Source organism: Erythrolamprus reginae, chromosome 1, assembly GCF_031021105.1.
Source record: "Erythrolamprus reginae isolate rEryReg1 chromosome 1, rEryReg1.hap1, whole genome shotgun sequence".
Lineage (NCBI taxonomy): Eukaryota > Metazoa > Chordata > Lepidosauria > Squamata > Dipsadidae > Erythrolamprus > Erythrolamprus reginae.
The window spans coordinates 54581904-54605251 of NC_091950.1; the positions used below are offsets into that span (position 1 = coordinate 54581904).

Genomic DNA, 23348 nt, shown 5'->3' on the forward strand with positions numbered 1-23348 from the left:
TCTACCAACCCGCTCAAATCTCACATATTCAAGGAAACACTGGGAAAATTGATGTCCTGTTCCAGTTAAGCTACAATAATGTAACTTTGAACTAACAGTACATTCTTCCTGTTCCTCTGCTTCCATATGATTTTTTAAAGTCTGGTGGTTCCTTTTTATTACCTTTTTTGATGATAAAATTGTAAGTTTACAGTAGGTTTGATCCAGATACATACACATATGCGACCAACAACTTATAATTAAATTTTCAAAGTTTATTTTACACAGACATTATTTCCTTTTTATTCAAGTTTGTACAAAATAGCTGAATGCAAGAATGTGCAAAGAAATGCCAAAACACTCTGAAACTTTTGTAAAGTCATATTAAGCCATACATTCTATGTGTAATATTTAAAACCTTTTTCAAGCTAGTACTACATGGCAAGTTTAGATGTATGTTTAAACAAAGATACAAAAGAGGAAAAAGCCAAGGGCTACTGTAATAAGGTAAAATTAAAAGAAAAGAAAAAAACCAAGAACTGCTACTCAGTGCAAGTAGGAAGCTCATTCTGGGCTTTTTAACTTCTGAACTCTCTTTCTTGGTTTCAAGTTTGTCTTGGGTTTGGGTGAGATCTTCTGTAATTTGGGTTTGGTGGCTCCAATCTCTATAGTTGTTATGAATAAAGACAATTTCATTATTAAAAAGACAGTTCACAGAAATTCTGAATTTAATCAAATACTTTTTATTTACTAATACTTTACAATCCACATGAAATTGAGGATATTAGTAACTCTAAAAATGGTATCCCTAGCTACACAAATTATATTTCATTGATGCATATGAATTTCTCCATTCCTTCTTGTACCAATTAGTTTATTCGTATCTGATACATAAATACTTTGGATTTTTTTCAAAATTATTTTTAAATTTAAGAAACACAAATGAAAAAATTAAACCTGGGCTTTGCCTAAAGAGATTTGCTGAAACTATTACAAAATAAAATTGCTTATGGGTATAAACTTAATAAAATTAAAACCAAATATAAATATTATTTGGTGTGTTTTACAATGCCATCTTCCTGAGAGACACTGATAAGTGTAGAGTTCCAGCAAAAGGCATCATCAATTAGAGAGGGCAAATTTCTTAATATATGTGCTTCTGCCCACGTTCCTAGGAAATTATACAAGATTTTACACAATATTTATTGTAAGTACTATTTCTGCTTCAGCATGCAAAAAAATTTTGGAATTCCTTTTGATTAAAAAAAATCATCATTTTGGCCCGAGTCACATCAAATTGAATATTTAATGAATTTAGACAAGGAGCTATCACTAAGGAGGCTAGCAAGATTTGCACAGGCTGCTGCTAAACAGATGATTTTATTAAAAGTTTCCAATATTTTTCCATTTTATCTGCTATGATAAAGTGTTAATATTCTTACTGATTTTTGCACATTATAATGTATATTATTAAACCATGGTTACTTTTAGGTAGGTTTTAACTTATTTGGTATGGCTAGCAATCAAAAATATAAACATATTGAATTGAATTGAATATTTGATTGGAACAAGAACTGGCAACCCATATAGAGTAAATATCTAGCCAACTTTCTCTGACTCCAGCAAAATAAATTTCCTGAAGGCACAAAAAAATGTCAAGAAGGAAAAAATGATTTTGAAGACAGTAGCAATAGTAAAGTTGCTTGTTCTGACTTACGTTGTTTATACTCAAGTTTTAAGTCTTGCTCCAGCAACTGATGTGGAAAATGAAGTAAACAGCTGTGCTTTCAGTTTGAGTGCTCAAATGGAAGCATAGGGAACATTTGTTTGTAGCCACAACAAATGTGTGCTTCCCATGCATCCACATAAACTACCAGCCTTGAAATTGAGGGGAAGATAACACTTACTGAAAAAAATATAATCCATTCTGAAGCAATGTTGAAATACTTCAGTTTAGCTCTCTATCCTTAAGTGAACTTTGCATCTAATCAGATGTGTGTACTTGTCCATATATGTTATTAGTGGGATAAAAACAGAAAAACATACATTTTACTTGCAGCTAAGAGAGATTCTTCTTAAATCTGATTTTAACCATAATGCACTTCAATAATAGTTGTGTTATCTCAATATTTAAGTTACTTTAATATCACTAAAATTCCCAGGCCTTTCATACTTCTGCCACACGAATCCCAGCGACCAGTTAGGTCCCACAGAGTGGGCCTTCTCCAGGTCCCGTCAACTAAACAATGCCGTTTGGCGGGACCCAGGGGAAGAGCCTTCTCTGTGGCGGCCCCGGCCCTCTGGAACCAATTCTCCCCAGAGATTAGAATAGCCCCCATCCTCCTTGCCTTTCGTAAGCTCCTTAAAACCCACCTCTGCCGTCAGGCATGGGGGAACTGAGATATTCTTTCCCCCTAGGCTTCTATAATTTATGCATGGTATGTTTGTATGTATGATTGGTTTTATAACAAGGGTTTTTAGCTGTTTTTAGTATTGGATTGTCAAATGTTGTTTTTACCACTGTTGTTAGCCGCCCCGAGTTCACGGAGAGGGGCGGCATACAAAATAAATAAATAAATAAATAAATAAATAAATAAATAAATAAATACTGCCTGCTATGAGTTTCACATGTAATTCCAGACCATAATCGGAGTCCTACGTTAGAATCCAGTCCAAATAACATCTTTACAGTTTTTGTATACCTTGTGACTAAAGCATTAGACAGTTCATTTTTATAGGTTTTGGGGATGTAATAATGCTTTGATAATATATTGTCCAAGGTTGACTATTAAGATCAAACAAAAGGGGACTGCTGAGGTGCATAACTAGAGAGTGATAAATTTCTCATTACACCAGAGGAAATTTCCATCTGTTCAAAGAAACAATGTTATAACTCCTAAAGAGAACCTACATTGGAAAGTATTTTAGAATGATAACTTAACCACACAAATATGGTGGATCTGACTGCTAAACTGACTCTCTTGGATTGAAGAAGGTGGCACTTTTCTTCACTGGTTGCACTCATATCAATGATCAACTTGAGGATGGCTTTCAGGAGTTTCTACTTGGTCTCATGTCTGCTGAGCTCTGAGATTCCACAGGGATCCATTCAATCATCCTTGTTGTTCAACATTTTTATGCAACAACTCATTGAATCCATTTGAGCCAGATGATTGCCAATAAACTGAAGATGTTAAGAATGAGACATTGTAAATTGACTAGGAGCAGGAATCTGCTGTTTCTGAATAAGGTTATACTCTCCCTGAAAAAGCATGTATGCAGCTTAGCTATACTAGTGCAGAACAGCTGGTATATTCTTTAGAAATTACATAAAGCTTAACCTAAAATAACTAAACTGTCCACCTAATATGGGAATCAATTTGTTGTACTGCAGCACGTGCAGCCCCACTTGCACAAGCGTTCATATGCAAACCTACCACTCACTCAGAAGTGCCGTTGGCTCACCTGAACTGTCTTCTGTGTGCTGCATGGAGAGTCCAAAGCAACGGGATAAACTTTGGTTGGTTGTCAAGACACTGAGTTATTTTTAGATTGAAGCATGCCCTCTCTGTTCCACTGGTCCTAAGTTGCCAGTTTCAAAACAAAGATTACTAGAGTCACAAAAAAAGGAGGAAATGTGGAGGAAAAACTCCCATTGGACCTTGGACCGCAAATCCAGGGTTGGTTTGGACTCTCCATGCAGCCCACAGCAAAGACCATTCATGTAAGCCAATGGCACTACTGCTGTGTACTGCTAAGGAGAGTCCAAGCAATGGGAGAAAGCCGATCTACCTACTGAAATATCTTCCTATCAAATGCTGCCTCAGCCAAGACAAACAAGTCCAGTTTACAGTTCTTAACGAACGGCAATGGCATAGAGCACATGGAAACTCTACAAATTTCCTCAATGGAGGTCTAAAAGGCCCAGACTGCCGAGGTGGAAGCACTGTGGGTAGAATGCGCAGTTATCTGGGCCGGAATAGGCCTCGACTATCCTTTGTAAGGACAATAGCTGAGGAATCGATGGAGGCAGTGGATCAAAGTAAGATTGGAGGAAAATGGCGTAATAGGTCAACCATGTAGTGTTGCAGATGCATCAAATAGATTCCCGCTGAGATGCCTGTATGGTGGTAACCATAGATAACCGACCGAAATTTATCCCATTGTTTGGACTCTCCTTAGCAGCGAACAAGAGAACCACCACCTCTCTTCCCTCCTCCCGGCTGGAAAGGTTGGGTTGGAAAAGGCAGTACCTTATCTTACTGAGGCTCAGGGTTGAGAGAAATCAAGCTGGAAATGGTTTGGATGGAAGTCGGTCCTATCTAGCAATTGAGTGGGATTTAGTTAAAGATGGCAGCGATAGGGCCTGGCCAGACTGAATGCAGCAGCAGCAGGAAGAAAAACACAGCAATGGTCAGCAGAGACAGAACATAAACCGGCAGGCCTAGTAAACAGTGTTGTTCCTGGTGATCAGAAGGGCAGAAAAGAAGAACCAGAGTAGGGGGAACATCTGTCCAGTAATTGTAATTGCAACTGCAGGTGGGCTGTCAAGAACCCAAATTTTGACCACCTCATCATGGGGGTGGTGATATTACAACAGCCATACCTTTAGGGACTGGTCTTACATACCAGTCATTCAGCACTACTACTATAAATGGTTACTGAACAAATTTTGTTAAGTGATGACCACTTGTAATGATATTCAAGGGATTTAAGTCAGGGGTCCCCATGCCCTGGGTCACAAACTGATGGCAGGCTGCATCCCATTCAGAATCAGGCCGCGCAAGTGACGTGTGAACTCATGGAGCACAGAACCATCCCCTCTTCTCCCCCAATGCCGCCAGTGGTCTGCAAAACCAGAAACATTGGGGACTGCTGCTTTAAGTGTCAAGCACAGATACTTGAAAGAACGTATCTCCCAGTATCAAAATGCTCAAATGTTAAGACCCGGATGAGCCATAGTAATATGTGACTAGTGGGATGTAATGCCATTTCCTTTGAGGTCAGGCTTGTGCTAACATTTTTGTGTCTTTCAATATGAGTTGTCATTACTGTTACAGTCTGTTTAAGCCTTCTGACCATTAGCTGCATCTTTGTCTTGATTGTTGTAACTGTGTCTTACCTTGGCTGTATTTAACTTGGTGTACTATTTTTCCTTACTTTCTTATAAATTGTAGCTTACCACAAGATGCACTGAATAATAGGTTGGCTATAAATGTTTTAAGCAAATAAAGAAAAGAATGCCAATAACGTTTGCTATCCAAAGCAACACAGCTTCATTTTGTGGAGCATACTCAGTTAGATCAAAGGAGGAATATAATTCAAGACAAGCTTTAACTCAAGAAAGCAGGATGCTCTGCTTTAACATTTTTAATAGAAACATTGAGGTGGGTGGGAACCGCGAATCCAAGTGTCTTCTGGGCATGAAAACTGTTGCAAGTCTTTGAAGTGATTGTTTTGATGTTTACCAGGTGCCACTACATTTCACAGAACTGCCTCAAAAGTGCGCCTTGATTGAGGTTTTCTTTCGAAGGGAAGCAATCCTTTGATGCTTTGCACAGTCCTAACTCGGAAATGATACCATCTGCCACAGTGCCTTTTAGAGAAGGGCTATAACTCACAGGCAGTGAATGTGTGAGGTCCAAACTAATTTCTGGCATTTCCTGCTAAAGGAATTGGCAAGCTTTCCTTTCAGTCGTCCTGCTGATGTGCATCTGCTGGTCATAAACTACAGATTATGCCAAAATACTACCAAGATTTTATAGTCTATCTGCATAACTCCCTTTTCTTAAAGTAACTGCACTCACTGTTGCAAGTGACTGCTGCTGCTGTTGCTGCTGCTGCTACTGCTGGTAGCCTCTGGCTGCAACCTGCTGTGATGAATTGGTTGTGGGGAGTCAGCACTTCCTGACAGTGAATTGGACAAGATAGGTGAGGATAAAAATGAAAACAGAGAGGAAAATAAATAGTGGGAAAAGAGGTAGGGAGCCACCGCCAACAACTTTCATCAACTAACTGTCATCAGTTTTATATGATGAGTAATAAATATATTTCATATTTGCTACTGGCAGATAACTGACAATCTTTCTTTTTCCAGGTTATCCAACAAAATAGTTAACATTTATTGTAGAATTTAAACAACTTTGAATTTTTCTGCAGTGATAGATCAGTGACAAATACGTTTGACTTACTCGGTGATGCAGGCTTTTTTTTCCTAGTATTTTTCACACCGTCAACAGCTATTTCAGCATTGTCCTCATCAGCAGTAGCGGTCCCTGATGCAGCAACTAATTTTCTTTTTCTCTATTGTCCAAATCAAAACAGAAAAAGTGCACACAGGCAAGTTAAACAAATGATAATGCCATATATAAAATTGCTAACCATATTTGTCTATCAAATTTTCCTATCCTCTAAGTAATTAATTCAAAAAGCTTTTAACAGAAAAGCATGTTATCTTAGAAATCATGCTATGATTTTTAATTCTTATTTTGTACAAGTTCCTGCACAAACCTATTTTAGTCAATTCAGCAACATGAGTGTGGTTTACGGTAATCAAGTACAATTACAACAGCGTATTGAATGTGGGCCTTCCATACAACAATACTTCTTATACATACAAAATTTGCTTTTTGCACTGCCTGAGCAGCTCCCTTTATACTGAAATTTTATTTGAAGTGATTGTCTTGTCTTGTACAAATGGCAGACACTTCTCTGCTAAGAAATTCAGGTTTTAGACATTTCTGTAAGAATTTAGATGACTATATTTCATATTTTCAGAATATTGAAATATAGTGCTAAAACAATGAAAAATACATATTCCAGTACTATTTTGAAATACTGATTACTATATAATTAGTGTAGAATTTTAGATCATGTAAAAAAATCACACAAATTGGAAACATTCATTCATTATTTAAGGCCAAAATTTAAGCTACAGCCAGTGAACCCCAAAAGTTGAATTTCAAGCAGCCACCATTACCAGCCTCCCTTCCATACTGGTTTTTAATATTTTGAAAGCATTCCAATTAGAAAAGAACATAAATAAATAAAATTCTGGCTCTTCCTGGAATTCATTTTTTATCGTAGAAGTGATTTCTAAAAGCTTTCAGACTTATTTGGTTAAAACGTTTTGTTCCTTTACCCTCCACAACGAGAACTGCTTCTCAACCAGAAATGCATCAGGTTAGACCCCTTATAAAAGGACAATATGTTTCAAACCAAACTGGAACTGTGTATATATTTATTCCATTTTATTATGAATGCTAACAAGCCAAAACATTTTCCAATGTTCTTAGCCTATCAGTATAAATATTACTATTAAACTTCCACTCACCTTTTTGGGAACTTTGATCAAAGTATATCCAGAGTGAAATAGCTCAAGTGGCTACAAGATTATATAGCCAATGAGAAAAGGGGAGAGTGCATTACATCTTTCTAAAGTGTTGCTTCATGATTACCATCTAAACCCTGCTGGGCTGAACAGATTGGTTCGATAATTACATACAATAACTGCAGTGGGCAGGTAACCCTCAGCTGGCACAAGGCAGCTCCCCTGGGAGAACTTCCATATGCAAACGGCACTGATGGAGTGCATTAGGTACATCTTTCTTGCCGGTGTATAGGCCTGATTAACATCAAACCAAACTCCAAGGTTAGCATGTCAGCAGGTTTGTGATGCATTAGGCAGGAATAAACACCAATATTTTTTCTCATTCTAACCAAAATTAAGAACGAATAGTTCACCATTGTATTGCTTTTATATACAAGATAATAAATGCATCCGTTCTGTCTAATTAGAACGGTGCTTTTTTAAAAGACTTACTGTTAAAGCAGCTGCTCAATACTTTCCACACACTAAAATAGTTTCCCAGCTTCTAAAAGCACATTCTTAATCTTGATTAAAGCCAGCTAGCTAGCAAGGAAAGTCAGGTATTGTATCCTGACAAAGACAACACTAGAGCCTGATTCAGAGTGCACAGTGAAGTATGAATTATTAATTCATATTTATTTCAATTCAAATGTTTTTAGCTATTATCAAATGTCATCAATGGGCTCATCACTAAGCATATTCCATGACTTGAGTAGTTTACAAGCTCAATAATGGATATTTTCACTGCATGAAAATGAAGGAAACTTCTCTTTTGGCAGAAGTCAACTGAACAAATGTAAATGTTACAGTAACATCATCAATTTCATATGAAAGTGAATTCAATTTAAGCCTAGTAGGGAATGCTTTCTCATTAATAAATCCCAGAACCAGAATCACTTAAAATGCACAATAGAGAAGATGAATAATTCCCTCTGTAACCAATTTCAATTAGCTGGGCAGCAACTGTTTCTACGATTTCTCAATTTACTAGCCATTATGATATGGCATCATCATATGTCCCCAACAGAATGCAGTTTTGATGTTCAACTTGGAATCTATTCCTAGCCAATATTGAAATTGAAAAATGTACTGTGCAGTTCTATGTGTAATCAAAAGTATGTTGTTACTGGAGTTTGTTCCCTAGCAGGTATGCAGCTGTATACTAGTGAAAAACAATGTTCTACAGGAACTCATTTTGGGGGATGGGGGAGACTGTTCAAAATTATAGCAAAGCTGAACGCAGGGACTAAGAACTGGTCCCCAAAGTTATGGTTGTTACAGTGCCCCTGTGGTCACATGATTGAAATTCAGGCACTTGGCAGCCTGCCATGCTTACACTGTGGTGCTTCAACTCCCCCACCTGCCTATCTCTCCCCCATCTCTGCTCTTTGGCCCCCTGCATCCCGCATCCTCTGCTACCCTAGCTGCCTTTTGCCATCTTGTTCTCATTGGCCACATAAGGCTTTAATTTAATTTATTAGATTTGTATGCTGCCCCTCTCCGCAGACTCAGGGCGGCTCACAACAATAATAAAAACAATGTACAATGTAACAAATCTAATATTTTAAAGAAGGCATCTAAAAACCCGTCATTTAAAAACCATACAACACAATACACAATACAACACATACATAAAACTATATAAGCCTGTCTCAATTCCACCATGCCTGACGATATAGGTGGGTCTTAAGCAATTTACGAAAAACAAGGAGGGTGGGGGCAATTCAGATCGCTGGGGGGAGTTGATTCCAGAAGGCCGGGGCCGCCAGAGAGATGGCTCTTTCCCTGGGGCCCGCCAGATGACATTGTTTAGTCAACGGGACCCGGAGAAGGCCAACTTTGTGGGATTTTATTGGCCGCTGGGATTCATGCGGTAGCAGACGGTCCAGGAGGTATTCTGGTCTGATGCCATGTAGGGCTTTATAGGTCATTACCAAAACTTTGAATTGTGACCGGAAACTGATCGGTAGCCAATGCAAGCCACGGAGTGTTGGAGAGACGTGGGCGAACCTAGGTAACCCCACAATAGCTCTTGCGGCCGCATTCTGCACGATCTGAAGTTTCCGAACCCTTTTCAAAGGTAGCCCCACGTAGAGAGCGTTGCAGTAATCGAACCTCGATGTGATGAGGACATGAGCGACTGTGAGCAATGACTCCCTGTCCAAATAGGGCCGCAACTGGTGCACCAGGTGAACCTGTGCAAATGCCTCCTCGCCATAGCCAAAAGATGAGGTTCCAATGTCAACTGTGGATCGAGGAGGAAGCCCAAGTTGCGGACCCTCTCTGAGAGGGGCAATAATCCCCCCCCCAGGGTAATGGACGGACAGATGGAATTGTCCTTGGGAGGCAAAACCCACAGCCACTCCGTCTTGTCGGGATTGAGTTTGAACTTGTTGACACCCATCCAGACCCCAACAGCCTCCAGGCACTGGCACATCACTTCCACCGCTTCGCTGACTGGATATGGGGTGGAGATGTATAATTGGGTATCATCAGCATACTGATGATACCTCACCCCATGCCTCTGGATGATCTCACCCAGCGATTCCATGTAGATATTAAATAGCAGAGGGGAGAGGACCAATCCCTGAGGCACCCCACAAGGGAGAGACCTAAAGGTCGACCTCTGATCTCCCACCAACACCGACTGCGACCGACCGGAGAGGTAGGAGGAGAACCACTGAAGAATAGTGCCTCCCACTCCCAACCCCTCCAGCCGGCGCAGAAGGATACCATGGTTGATGGTATCGAAAGCCGCTGAGAGGTCAAGAAGCACCAGGACAGAGAACAAACCCCTGCCCGGGCCCACCAGAGATCATCCATCAGCGCGACCAAAGCAAAATGAGCCGGGTGGCGCAGCAGGTAGAGTGCTGTTCTGCAGGCCACTGAAGCTGACTGTAGATCTGTAGGTCAGCAATTCAAATCTCATCACCGGCTCAAGGTTGACTCAGCCTTCCATCCTTCCAAGGTGGGTAAAATGAGGACCCGGATTGTGGGGGCAATATGCTGGCTCAGTTAAAAAGTGCTATTGCTAACATGTTGTAAGCCACCCTGAGTCTAAGGAGAAGGGCGGCATAAAAATTGAATAAATAAATAAAAATAAATAAATAAGTTTCCGTGCTGTAGCCGGGCCTGAATCCTGACTGTTGAGGGCCTTGGCGATTTCCTTACGGGACTAGGGGAGGATGGGATGGCCTCGTGTTGCCAGCAGCTGTGTCATAAAGGGTCAGACTGGGAATATTTTGCCAGCATCAGAAAAAGGAAGATGGAGATCATTTTGGACAGAGCAACAGGACCCTCAGAATGCCAGGTAGCAAGGTGACTGTGATTGGGACTTGGCTTCACACTGCACCTCAGGGGCCTCTTGTAGTCCCATAGCTGTGGCACATGAACAAGCCACTGAACTGCAATGTGACAAGCAGCCCGAGGACCTCAGAGTTTGGATTGTGTAGGTCGTCACATAATCAGTGGGATTCAGTTAATAACAGCAATGTGGAGCTGGGATTGCTTTTGCTAAGCAATGCAATTACAATTGCGGTCATAAATCAAGGACCACCTGTTCATTTGTGACAGATATCTTCAAGTGGAGATATTCAGCTCTTTCATCTGGAAATGGCTATATTAGAAGCAATGCTATTTGGGCAGTCTTAGTCTAAGCAACCCATTCCCTGTAAATCCTATGGTGGGACCCTGTAGTGTATTTTTTATGATGTTGATCTTGACTATGGCTTGGATTAAGCAATTAATGAAAAATAACTGAGCAGCCATTAGCAAAACTACCATCACTTTATAGCTATATCTTGCCATGCCAATTTCCTAACTTATTTGAGGTTTCAGAGACGTCAACCATCTATATCATTAAAAACACTGTTAATAGGGAAACTGCTTAGTGAGTTTACAAGTCTTTTTTCATTCCAAATAATAAATATCATTTAACATCTGTGTTAATATATTTACTATAAATTTCCCTCTTTATGAATAAAAACAAGTCTTGGTTTCACATAAATTGGTCACATATTAGCAATCAGCATGAGAGATAAAGACAGAGATATATGATGAAACTAAACTTAAATCACTGTTGATAATCCTTTCCTTTTAAAAAGAATGACCTACATTAAATGTGCAGCAGTATTTTTTTCTCTGATGTGGCCAAAGACATTACATAAAGAAAATTTCAATGGAAAAATGCCTGATACTTACAAACTCCAAATCATAGTTATATAATTCTTTCCCCCTCGGCTTCCACAATTTATGTATGGTACGTTGTATGTATGATTGGTTTTTAAAATAAGGGCTTTTAGTTTTTCAGTATTGGATTGTCACACATTGTTTTTTATTACTGTTGTTAGCCGCCCCAAGTCTGCGGAGAGGGGCGGCATACAAATCCAATGAAATGAAATAATTATCACTGCCCTTAGAGAATATATTAAATAATTGGGGTGATCCATTAATCCTGGCATCCAATAAATGGATAATATGTTTGAACACAAAATGCATGGATAACTTGAACAGGAATCCCTGTCAAATCCTTTGAAAGCTTAGTCTGAATGCAATTGGGGATGATGACTCATTTCAAGATTTTGTTGTAATTTTTTTTTCTCAATAATTAACCAGTGGTTACGCACACAATTAAGCACTCCATACAATGTACTATGCTGTTTTTATAATTTTGTGGCAAGTGTTTTTGCCACCCAGTATTCATGCTGAGTAGGATTTCAAAAGCAATTTTTGATTTGGCAGGGAGTTCTCCCCAATTTTAAAAACATTTGAACCAAAGAACCACCTCAAAGGTATGTGCAACTCTCAACCATACTTGAACTATTTTTTTGAATTGCAGATAGCTAAAGGAAATTTAAATAAGCCCATGGCCCAGTCAAATCTCATGCACACAATTTTTCTTTCCCTTTTCTGTCTGAATTTAACCATTTATAAAAAGCATTTGCCCTTATTTCAACTGAAAACAAGATACATTAAATATAGATCTGAATTAAGAAGACCTTAGGCGTTTCTGGAACATCGCCATTCAATGAAACTTCAAAATCGAGTATGCCATCATCTTTGTGACCAATATCTTGCAGACCTTGAAGCAGTATTTCTTGTAATTCCTGATATGGTGGTTTGTCAGTGTAGGAGAGAGTCATCACTTTTTCCATATACCTAGCTATTTCATCTAAAGAAAGCAATAGAAAGTCCCAATAAGTTAATTACATTTCAGGTAGCAATATAGTGATAAGGTATAAAACTGAGATACTACTATACAGACATAGCTACTATCCAATATGGTAAGAAAAATGTTTTCTTCTCTGCTTACAGGAACTATTTTGTTTCTGGAGACAGAATCTATAGAAAATATAAAATTCTGCATGGGATAATCAGTATATTAGCCAGATCCAGATAAATATCACAGAAGAAAAGGAAAACTTTCCTGACAATTTCACATCTTAAAAAAAAAACCCCTCTTGAGATTTATCAAATGAAGAAGGACATCATCTTCCACATTTATCAGGCTCTAAAGACACCTGAGATAGTCATTTAATCTTTCTAGATTCATTTTATTAAGGAATATTGAAATTTCACATAAATAATATCAAATTTCATAGTACACTTAACATGAACTTGTTTAGAGGCATAAATATGTTGGAGAATCTGATGTAACAGTGCAGATAAACAGATCCCCCTTTTAATAATTTCTTTATCTTTTGAAAACATTTGAAAATGTAATCATTGTAAATAACCACAGTAAGCCTTGAAAAAGAACTATGTTTAATGGTAATGTGCTTTTAAGAATAAACAAGATCAGCAAATAGACTTGAACAGGGAAATTTATAATAGTCAGACTTTTTTTAATGATCTTTCTGAAAAGAAAAAGATTTCGTAGCAAACAAACTATTGTATTTTTTTTGAGTATAAGACACACCTTCCCCAATCCCCCAAGAGGGTGAAAATGTTGGTGCATCTTATACACCGAGTACAACCATTTTTTTGCTGTCCCGAAGCCCCAGCCCTTTGTTCCATTTTTGGACAGAGGGTTGGGAAGCCTGCAGAGAGCTCCTGGTTGCTGCAGAAAGGCAAAAGTGGTCCATTTTTTTGCGAAAATGGGCCATTTTTGCCAATTTTCCATAAAAATTGAGGCATTTTTGCCTTCCCCCAGTACCCAGGAGCTCGCTGCAGGCTTCCCAGACCCATTGCCCACCCATTTTCTGCAAAAAACAGGAAATAATGGGGCTGTTTTTGCCTTCTAATTACCTCATTTAGCATGATTGGAGGAGGAATTCTGAGAGTTGAAGTCTACTAGTCTTAAAGCTGGCAAGTTTGAAGACCTCTGGATTAGGGATTAGGTGTGCAAGGGTATTCAAACTTGGCAGTTTTAGACTTGTGGAACTCAATTGAGCTAGCATAACTGGAGGAGGAATTCTGGGAGTTGAAATCCACAAGTCTTAAGCTGTCAAGTTTGAAGTTTGTAAAAAGTGTACATGGTTGTAAAATGTATACATGTTTTTAAAACTGGCATTTTATTAAATAATATATTACTATATCATTTGGTTCAGACTACTTTTTTCCTTATTTTCCACTTCTAAAATCTAGGTGCATCTTATACTCTGGTGCATCTTATACTCTGAAAAATACGGTATACTCAATTTCATGAGATATAGTTTCATTTATACCTCTTTTCTATGCAATAAGAAAACTGCAAACATATACACCACAACAGCGACAGAGTGCTGGTGAAACAGATATTGTTAGCAAAATGTGTTGCTTTTTCTTTCAGCTTTCTCTGAAACCTCAAATAAAATATATGGTGAGGGAGGAGAGAAAAAGTCTGTTTCCAGGTTGCTGTTGTATCATATATAAATATTAGACTTTTTAAAATTCTTCCTGTAAATTGAAATTAGGACTTTTTTGCAACAACCTATTCACATACTCCCCAAATAAGAGATGGTATATTTTGTTTCAATGAATTTCTCTATATTCTTTTTCTTTCCTTACATGGAACAAATACATTTCTTTGATTGAATAATTTAAGCAGGCTCTTACTTACTTGGCTTATCTTCTTTAGTGAAACATTTCGACATGAATTCTGAAATGTTATCAGTAGACCTGGGAGAAAAAACAAGATGTCAAATTGTGTTTAACAGATCAGCAGTTAAATTTTGATCATTTAGATTTCCTTTCCTTTTAAATATACAATACATATATGCAATACATGCAACACACTCATATACTGATAGCAATAATGAAGAGTAATAAAGCTATCCTAGCTTTTTAAAATTACACTCCATTATTGAGTAATATATGTTACAATCAAGCTGTTATGGGAAACATTCTGACAATTAAAATCATAGAAATTCGGTTGTATTAAGTTTCTGATGAGAACGTTAAGAGAAATGGGAATACGTAACATGACATCTTGTTTTTGATAAATAGAACCACAAAGATTGCCAAACTAAAATGACATTAGCATCTGGTTTGATGTATATTATATGTGGAAGATGGCACAACAGGATAAGTAAACTAGGACCATGGTGTCTATGACAATTCACCACGGCCATCTCACCAAAGGATAATGCTGCAGGGCAAGAGTTACACTAATATCAAAGGAATGGTGGAATAGAATCATTGAAGAAAAGATGCAAAATGAGGGACCAAATGAAATGTGAATGACTGATAAAAATTAAAACAATTGTTTATTTATTTCAAATAATTAAATTTCATTATTAAATTGTCCCGCAGCAAGTTGGGCATGGTGAGCTGTCCCATTTCAAGGACCATGTTCACTCTCATGTTTTCAGCTGTCAAAGGAACACTATAGTATAGAACCTATGGGAGGCATGCCAGAGGGGGCATGCAGACCCCCCCTCTAATGGCACGCAAGCACTCGCCAAGCTCAGTTCCACCGCGCATGCACAAGTACTTCCCGCCAACCAGCTGATTGGTTCTGCCGCGCATGCACGGGGCAAGCACATATGAGAGATGTGCATGCACAGGTCCATGCATGTATGCGGGCGGGGGGTTGCACATGCATGAAAGGACAGGGGGAGCGCAGGGGTTACATATGCATATGCAGGTGGTAGGGGGAGCACAAGGGTCACAGGTTGAATGTGCATTTATGGGGGAAGGAGAGCATGAGATGTCATGCATACATGCATGGGGTTACACATGCATACACAGGGTGGGAGATCACACATGCATTGCATTATGGGTGCTTTTGGCATGCAACAACAAAAAGAATAGCCATCACTGCTATAGTGTTTATTTACGGCCCATGGGGATTCAGCAGTAGTAAAAATTAGTGAATAAACATTTAGTGAATAAACATTTATAGTTCTGTTCATATTAGAATTCTGTTGCAAGATGTTATTAAATAAGGTTTGGGAAGGGAGGACAACAAAAACATGCACCACTTAAGAATAATAACATTTAGCATTAACACTTTATGAGATTTCTAGTTTCATTGTTATCTCAAGACCGCATATAAAACAGTTCAAAAATCAAAGTGTGTGGACGTGTATCTACAATAAAATCCCTAAATTTCACCATCTCAAAGTGAAATCATTTATGAAAAAATTATGTTGTACTATTCAACATGCACTCTTTTGCTTGTTTACCTCTTATTTTTCTTTCACACTTTTGTCCCTTCTTGTAAGATGCAACTCTATCATCAACCTCAAACCAAAGGCTGACTGGCTGATTTTGGGTCAATTGCTCCTTATCATGTCAACTAATCTCACTAAATTGTTCATTATGGGGACAAGGGAAGAGAGTGCTATGTACACCACCTTGAGTTTCAGAAAGATGGTATATAAATCCATCAATCAATGTTGGAGTTGCAATAGAGCACTGCAATATCTAACTACATAGCTGAAATAAGAATGTCATCCAATTTCCACCCAATAATTCAATTTCAATTAAGCCTGTCAAGTCTGTCTCATCTAGATTTTTAAGATGAAAATATGATATTTAGTTTCATCTAAGCACATCTATATCAAGCAGTTTGAATACATCAAATAGTTTTATTGTTAAATATGTTAAAATACCTAATTTTTGACTCTTTGACATAATCTGGATTATTCAGGTTATCTTCCCAAGGCAGACTACCACTAAGCCAGCAGATCATACAATAACCCAAAATCTCCAAGTCACCACGTCTTGATGGAGCTAAAAAAGGAAAAAAGTGCTAAATTCATAATGAAGATAAAATAGTTATAAAAAGTACCATTGAAGAACAAAAGGAATAATTAACTTAATATCCCTATGTCTTTTAAAGATGATTAAGAAGATCTCCTTTAGGAAAAGATGTCAGGTTTATTGCAGTGCAATATTAGTTACAACCTATAAAGGCAAAACACTCGGTATAAAATATAATTTCAGTTACAGTGGAAAGGAGTGATTGGTTCGAGTTTCAGATTGCCATGACAATTTTAAGACCACAGGGGAAAGTAGTGCAGTATACAAAAAGAGAAAAATTTAATGAAATGAGACACGATTTGACCGAAATAGCTACCCAAGTTACATAAGAGAATATCTGTTTTTGGTCAACATTTTTCTTCTGCAATAGATCTCCTGCTGTCTCATAAACATATTCTTGAAAGGCCATCCTGTATCATGAATCAGGAGTTATCTTAAGAGGCTATCAGGGTACCCAACAATGTTGATCAACTTTTATAGTGTCTCCAACTTTCCCTTTTTGTAGAATGGTTTTTTAAAGGATGGCTTGTGCTCAGCCAGAGAATCTGCTGGCTTAAACCTTTTCAATCTGGGTTCAGGCTGGGATATATTCCTAAAACATCATGTGCCACACTTATGGATGTCTTTTTGAGAGTGAGAAGTGATGCAACCATTGTAATCTATATGAAACTGCTGGCATGGTCATTCAATGGCATTTAGTATAGTGTCATCAATATCCTGATGGAACCCAGTCACACATCCCCACTGTGAGTCCAGCAGAGTTGCCGGGTTGGCCCAGCCCTTCAATGTTATGAAGATATGGGTAAGCAATAGCAATAACACTTATATACCACTTTAAAGTGATTTTCAGCTATCTCTAAGCAATTTGAAGAGTCAGCATATTATCCCCCAGCAATCTGGATCCTCATTTTACCCACCTCAGAAGGAAAAAAAGTCTGAGTCAACTTAACCCTGGTGAGACTTGAACTGCCAAATTGCAGGTAGCTGACAGGTTGCTCTCTCGAGGCGGATCGGACGGGGGGCAGCGGCGAGAAGCCAGGGGCGTGAGGGGGCCGGAGGTGCGGGGGAGCGCGGCTACGTGCACGCCCTTGGAAAAGGGTGCACGGGGGGCGTTTTGGGGGGCGCAGGCGCGCGCAGCTTACAGGGAACAGTGGTCACTCATACTCTGGTACTTTGTGGAATGTGGTGAATGCAGAAAGGCCAGGGAATGAAGAGAATGGTAGCCAAAATGCAAGAAGGTCAAGGGGTGGAGGGTTTATCAGAACATTAAAAGGTGCAACTGTTCATGGGAAACTGCAATTGTTGTAAGTGCAAGTCTGTTGTCAAAAGCCTGAATTGTGGATCATATGACTGTGAGGACACTGCAATGGCCCAAACGTTGAGGCCCAGTTGCAAGTATCACTTGCTCAGCATTGTTGCAGCTTCATACTGTTGCTGAATGAATGCTCGGTAAAACAGGACTTACCAACATACTAAACAATTTTGTTAACTTTTGTTTAAAAGAAGAATGGATATGCATATAAACAAAATCCATCTTACCCACTCCCTTGTGTGCATCAATACTAGTAAATTCAAGAGTTCCATCATGACATCGTTTGGGGTTTTCTTTGTAATCCTTGTGATTGCCTTCTGGAGCGTATCGAAAAGCAAGGCCGTAATCTACCAAATACACCTGTGCAGGTTTCAAGCACAACAAAATCAGTCCAAGAATTAAAAACAGCCAATCAGAAGATGTACTTTATTTATATAATACTGACAAGGTCTCATTATATCATTAATGTCAGGAAATGTCATTCAAAATATAAGTATGTGTTTTTGTACTAAGAATCTTCCTAATGTTAAAAGCCTATTTATCTATCCTATACACTTCAGTAAAAACAAACATTATTAAATTTAAAAGGACACCTAAGCAAGTTAAAGTACCTACTTACAATCCAATAACATTAATCTAATATTGATGTTAAAAGAACTAAATAGCAAAATATTACCTTTGTCCTAAATAATTAACCAGCTCCTGATTGAACTGATGTAGAACCAATTGTCTCAGGGGTGTAGATGGTGATTCTAAATATCGTATTACCAGCACAAACCTAATTCAGAATTATTTTTAATAACCAAGGCTCACTGTACAGTGGACGCTTTCAATTCCCACCTGAAGTCTCATCCTGCTTTTACCACCAGTCTCAATTTCATTTACATCTCACTAACTGTTACAAAAACAAGTCAGCACCAGTCTTATCCTCTTTCTTTCTTTCAATCTGCTGGGTTATACAAAGCCTTTAAGGTATTGGACCAGATTATTAATGGGACTACCCATTTCCCATCGTTCTGCCCTTCAGTAAGACTGGACAAAATTGGTGCTTCCTCCCTCAAACAACTATTATTATTGTTATTGTTATTGTTGTTGTTGTTATTATTATTATTAATTAGATTTGTATGCCGCCCCTCTCCGTAGACTCGGGGCGGCTCACAATAATGAAACAATATACAACAAATCTAATATTTATAAGTAACTAAAACCCCTTATCAAAAGCAAAACATACACACAAACATATCATGCATAAACTGTATAGGCCTGGGAGAGATGTCTCAATTCCCCCATGCCTAATGGCAGAGGTGGGTTTTAAGGAGTTTATGAAAGGAAAGGAGGGTGGGAGCAATTCTAATCACCGGGGGGGGGAGGGAGCTGGCTCCAGAGGGTCGGTGCCGCCACAGAGAAGGCTCTTCCCCTGGGTCCCGCCAAACGACATTGTTTAATCGACAGGACCCGGAGAAGGCCAACTCTGTGGGACCTAACTGGTCGCTGGGATTTGTGCGGCAGGAGGCGGTCACGGAGATATTCTATCAAGACCCAGGCCTTCTCTGTTGCAGCCCCTGCCCTCTGAGAGATGTGTGTAGCTCCCACAAATAGCTGACCTTGTAATAGGCTTTTTAAAAAATGGCCTTTCTCGCAGGCTCTTGGCTAAGAATAATTGTGGACCCTTTTGGTTATGGATTTTTGATCATTGGGGTATCGTAGTTATCCAGTCCATTGTTTGGGGGGGGGGGTCTTCTGTTAATCTGTAACTACGAAGATGTGTCTAACATTAAGATATGAAACTGTCTTTGAAGAGTGAGCTGTGTCATGAATGTATTTCTTGATTGAAATGCAGTGTCAATTTAAACTAAAAAATTATATTTAGAATATGAAATATATGTAAGAAATATATTCTTTATGGTAGAAATTCTACTATACAACCCAATCATTAATTTCTCTCTGATTTATGAAATTATTTTCATCTTTAGATAATTCTCATCTTCCAAAATGGTATTCTTTATCAACAATTCATAAATGGTCACAAAAACTGTGGTTGTAAGACAAAAACTTTGACCTCAGATTTACAAACAACAAAAAGAAAACTAAAGTCAATCAATCTCATAATACCTGAAATAATGTGGTAAACAAATGAACTATTGAAGATGAAGAAGCTGATCTTTTACTACTAACTCTGCTTGAATAAAAACAATGCAATCATCTAGTTATTCTTGAACCTCTTGCCAAAGGAAGGGACAAAATAAACCTCACGTTTCTATCAATTTACATGAGAATATAAAATTGTCATCTCAAAAAAAAGCACCTAAACCTGGAACTTATTCATTTGCTAATGATGACTACTATAACTAAATGATAATAATAAATTGACAGCTAGAGATATTTCTGTAAACCATTTGATTTGAAATAATATTTTAAGAAATCAGGTTTTCAAGTAACAGAACACTTATGCTTGATGGATTCTTCAAACAAAGGAAATAAAAAATTGACAAAGCAGACAAGCAAACGTAATTCACTGGTGTAGTATATAATTTTAAACTTCCACCCCCAAACAGCTATTTGAAATTCATTTTGTATTGCAAGCATTCTCTTGAATATTATTCAGGGCAGAATAGCCAATTTGATCAGCTGCCAGCAAAGTGAATAAAAAATGTACAACATTAACTAGATATAAATGTCAAGCAGAAATATTAACGCTGTACACATTCATAAAGCAAGATTTCTGCTGAAGTTCACAGCAGTTCCATTTTCTTTAAAACAATAGGTTAAACACTGAGGGAAGAAAAGATTGAAAGTTACCTGATTTGGAATCTCATGGCCCAGGAGAAGATTTGAGGCCTTGATGTCTCCATGCACATATTCATGTTCATGAATATATTCTAAAACATTAAGCTAAAAAAGAACAGAACATCATAAAAAAACCCTTCAATAACATTAATTTCAATGAGATCTCTACTTATATTAATATTAACATAGAAAAACATTGACTTACTATTCTCAATCCCAACTGTAACACTGTTTTGTGTGAAAAACGTTTTCCTTGTTCTTCAAATATCTTCTGAAGATCTTTCCCTAATCTGTCCATCACCATAAATCTATAACTGATTTTAAAAATATATTTAAGGTAATTGAAAACAAACATGCAAAAAATAACATTCAATCATGAGGATTATACAGACAAGGAATTTTCTTAGCACCAATTAACAATTGTGTGCCATTAACCTTTTCCGGGTCTTTTTTTATTTCCCTGTCTGATTTCCAGACCTGGTATTTCTTAATGGTCTCTCATCTACATACTAAGCAGGACTGACCATGATTAGCTTTTATGATGACAAAAGTTCTAGGTGCTATTCCCAAGCAATGCAGTGGCATAATAAAAGAAAAAATAAAGAAAAGTTTAAAAACTGCTAAAATTTACTAAAAAATCCCCTTCCATATTTTCTATAATTTCAGGAAAGTAGCAGGAACAAATGAAATCAGAATAGGATAGCAATTCAACTTATACTAAAGGCAAATTTCTGAAGTTAAACAAAGAAGAGATCAGGTGTTTCTCCTGACTGAAGGAGATGAAGAGTCTGTGCTGTTTTAATTAACCAAACTTCTGCACCATACTTCTGTGGCACCTGAAGCCATGATCTCATTTAAACACTGCCCCCCTAGGAAACAATAAAAACACAGTTGTTTTCACTCATTAAATAACTTATTTTTAAAAATTCAATAGAGAAGAAAAAGGTCTTATTAGTTTTGTTAATGCCTTAATGCCTGTCACTAAACTACAAGTCAAAGAGAAGAGTTAATCTCATTAACATCCCTTTCAATTAGTACATCTTCTGTTTGATATTTTCTTAATGGTTTAATTTTAATGATAGTCGATTTATGCTACTTTTTCTTTTTTATTATTTCACATATCCAGCAAATTATTTTCAATTATCTCTTTGGACTGATATTTTTGTAATTTTGATGTTAGCTAATACTCAAAATGGACTTTGCCTATTTATTCGGTTCTGACGTTGGGGTGAAAAGGCAAGAGAACAATAGCTGGTGTTGAAATCCTACTACTTGGCCTGAATTCTTTAAATATATTTAGTTTTATTCTGGTAGAATAAAGCTAATTTGGAAATTTTAAACACCTTATCATGCTTCCTGAGAACTACCAAGCACATGTATTAAATTTAACAGAATTTCATAAAATTACTTACAATTCACATAATACTGACCATGATGTAATAACTGTACCAATTCTTTGTTATGTTGATGCGATAAACTTAAATGACAAAGACCCTCATTCAACATTATTGCTTTGACTCATTTTAAGAAATATTGTAGTTTGGAAAATTGAAATTAAGAGAAGCATTTCTCTTAAGAAAAATATTTTATATTCTAAAAAGCAAGTGATTTATACCTTTTGCCATTCTTTTGATGCAAACCAGAACCCCAATATTTTGGTACGCCTAAATATTTCAGTTTGTAAGAAGAAATCCATTTTTTAACTGAAAAGAAACAAATATTAAATATACATTTGTTAAATCTTAATACGAACAGAAGAGGATGGTTAATTCTTTTAAACAGGAAACCTCTCCTTCACTGAAATTAAAAGTTTAGAATCTAAAATGTAGCTGGACTGCATTTTCTTTGATGTTTATACATTTTATCCTCAATTCCTTCTATAGTTTTAGCAAATTAAATGTAACAAATGCACCCCACATGAGCCAAAATCTAGCAAACATGCTAGCATATTTAGCATATTATCTAAATGGTTATTATTTGTTCTCCCCTTTTCAAGCAGTTTCAGACTCTTGGTATTAAAAAAGGACAAGTTTTAGATCCACTTTATAAAAATTATTTCCAATAAATACTCAATACTATATCATTATATGGCTTTAAATTCATATTCTTAAAATAACTATTTAGAAGTGTATATGAATTGCAATAACTCAATGCTATATACTTCCCATAGTTTTCTTATGTTAAGGAATGATTACATTGTTTTATTGAATAAAAATGGATTGATTTACTTACTCAGATCTGGTTTAGCAGCTCGCATGTAGAAACTTAATTCAGTAAAGAGTGGTCCATTGTCACTGGGCTCCTTTAAACAATATTTTAGAAATAAATGCAATGTTTTACATTTGATTTAGTCACTTTTTCAAGTAAAGATTTTACTAATATTTTTCCTATAAAAACTGTTCTTTTAACCATTTAATTTTTCTTCCTTGTAATTCAGTTCCTTGATAATTCTTACCGTATATAATTGGCAATGAGATAAATAATTTAAAAATAGCATTTCCATATATCACAATAAAAATGTTTACATCAATATAGAATCTTAAAAATCTAATATATAGTACAGCTAGCTGAGTATTTGAAGGACCCAAGGAAAACAAACCATCTAATATGGAGGCATCTACATCCTCCAGAATTACCACAATTGCTCTACAAACATTCCAGGGTTGTATGCATACTTCTACAGGTACAGCGAATTAAACAATGCAGCTATCTAGG

General features: G+C 37.3%; 1 protein-coding gene across 7 annotated transcripts in view; it reads right to left on the bottom strand.

Annotated features, from left to right (window-relative positions):
• Window positions 1-239: 239 nt before the first annotated feature.
• VRK1 (VRK serine/threonine kinase 1) overlaps window positions 240-23348 on the bottom strand; it is a 41154-nt gene continuing 18045 nt past the window's right edge. For 3 of the 7 annotated variants that reach the window (XM_070752673.1, XM_070752681.1, XM_070752691.1), the window contains exons 4-14: window positions 22866-22935; window positions 22249-22336; window positions 20839-20947; window positions 20646-20738; window positions 18074-18206; window positions 16384-16504; window positions 14388-14446; window positions 12346-12518; window positions 6171-6282; window positions 5787-5886; window positions 240-644 (exon numbers count right to left, since the gene is read on the bottom strand). In XM_070752673.1, the coding sequence (XP_070608774.1) occupies window positions 359-644; window positions 5787-5886; window positions 6171-6282; window positions 12346-12518; window positions 14388-14446; window positions 16384-16504; window positions 18074-18206; window positions 20646-20738; window positions 20839-20947; window positions 22249-22336; window positions 22866-22935 (1344 nt within the window). In that variant the 3' untranslated portion in view covers window positions 240-358. Of the gene's footprint in view, window positions 645-5581; window positions 5694-5786; window positions 5887-6170; window positions 6283-12345; window positions 12519-14387; window positions 14447-16383; window positions 16505-18073; window positions 18207-20645; window positions 20739-20838; window positions 20948-22248; window positions 22337-22865; window positions 22936-23348 lie in introns of those variants that run through there. The other 4 variants (XM_070752720.1, XM_070752711.1, XM_070752731.1 and 1 more) reach the window with 2 other exon arrangements.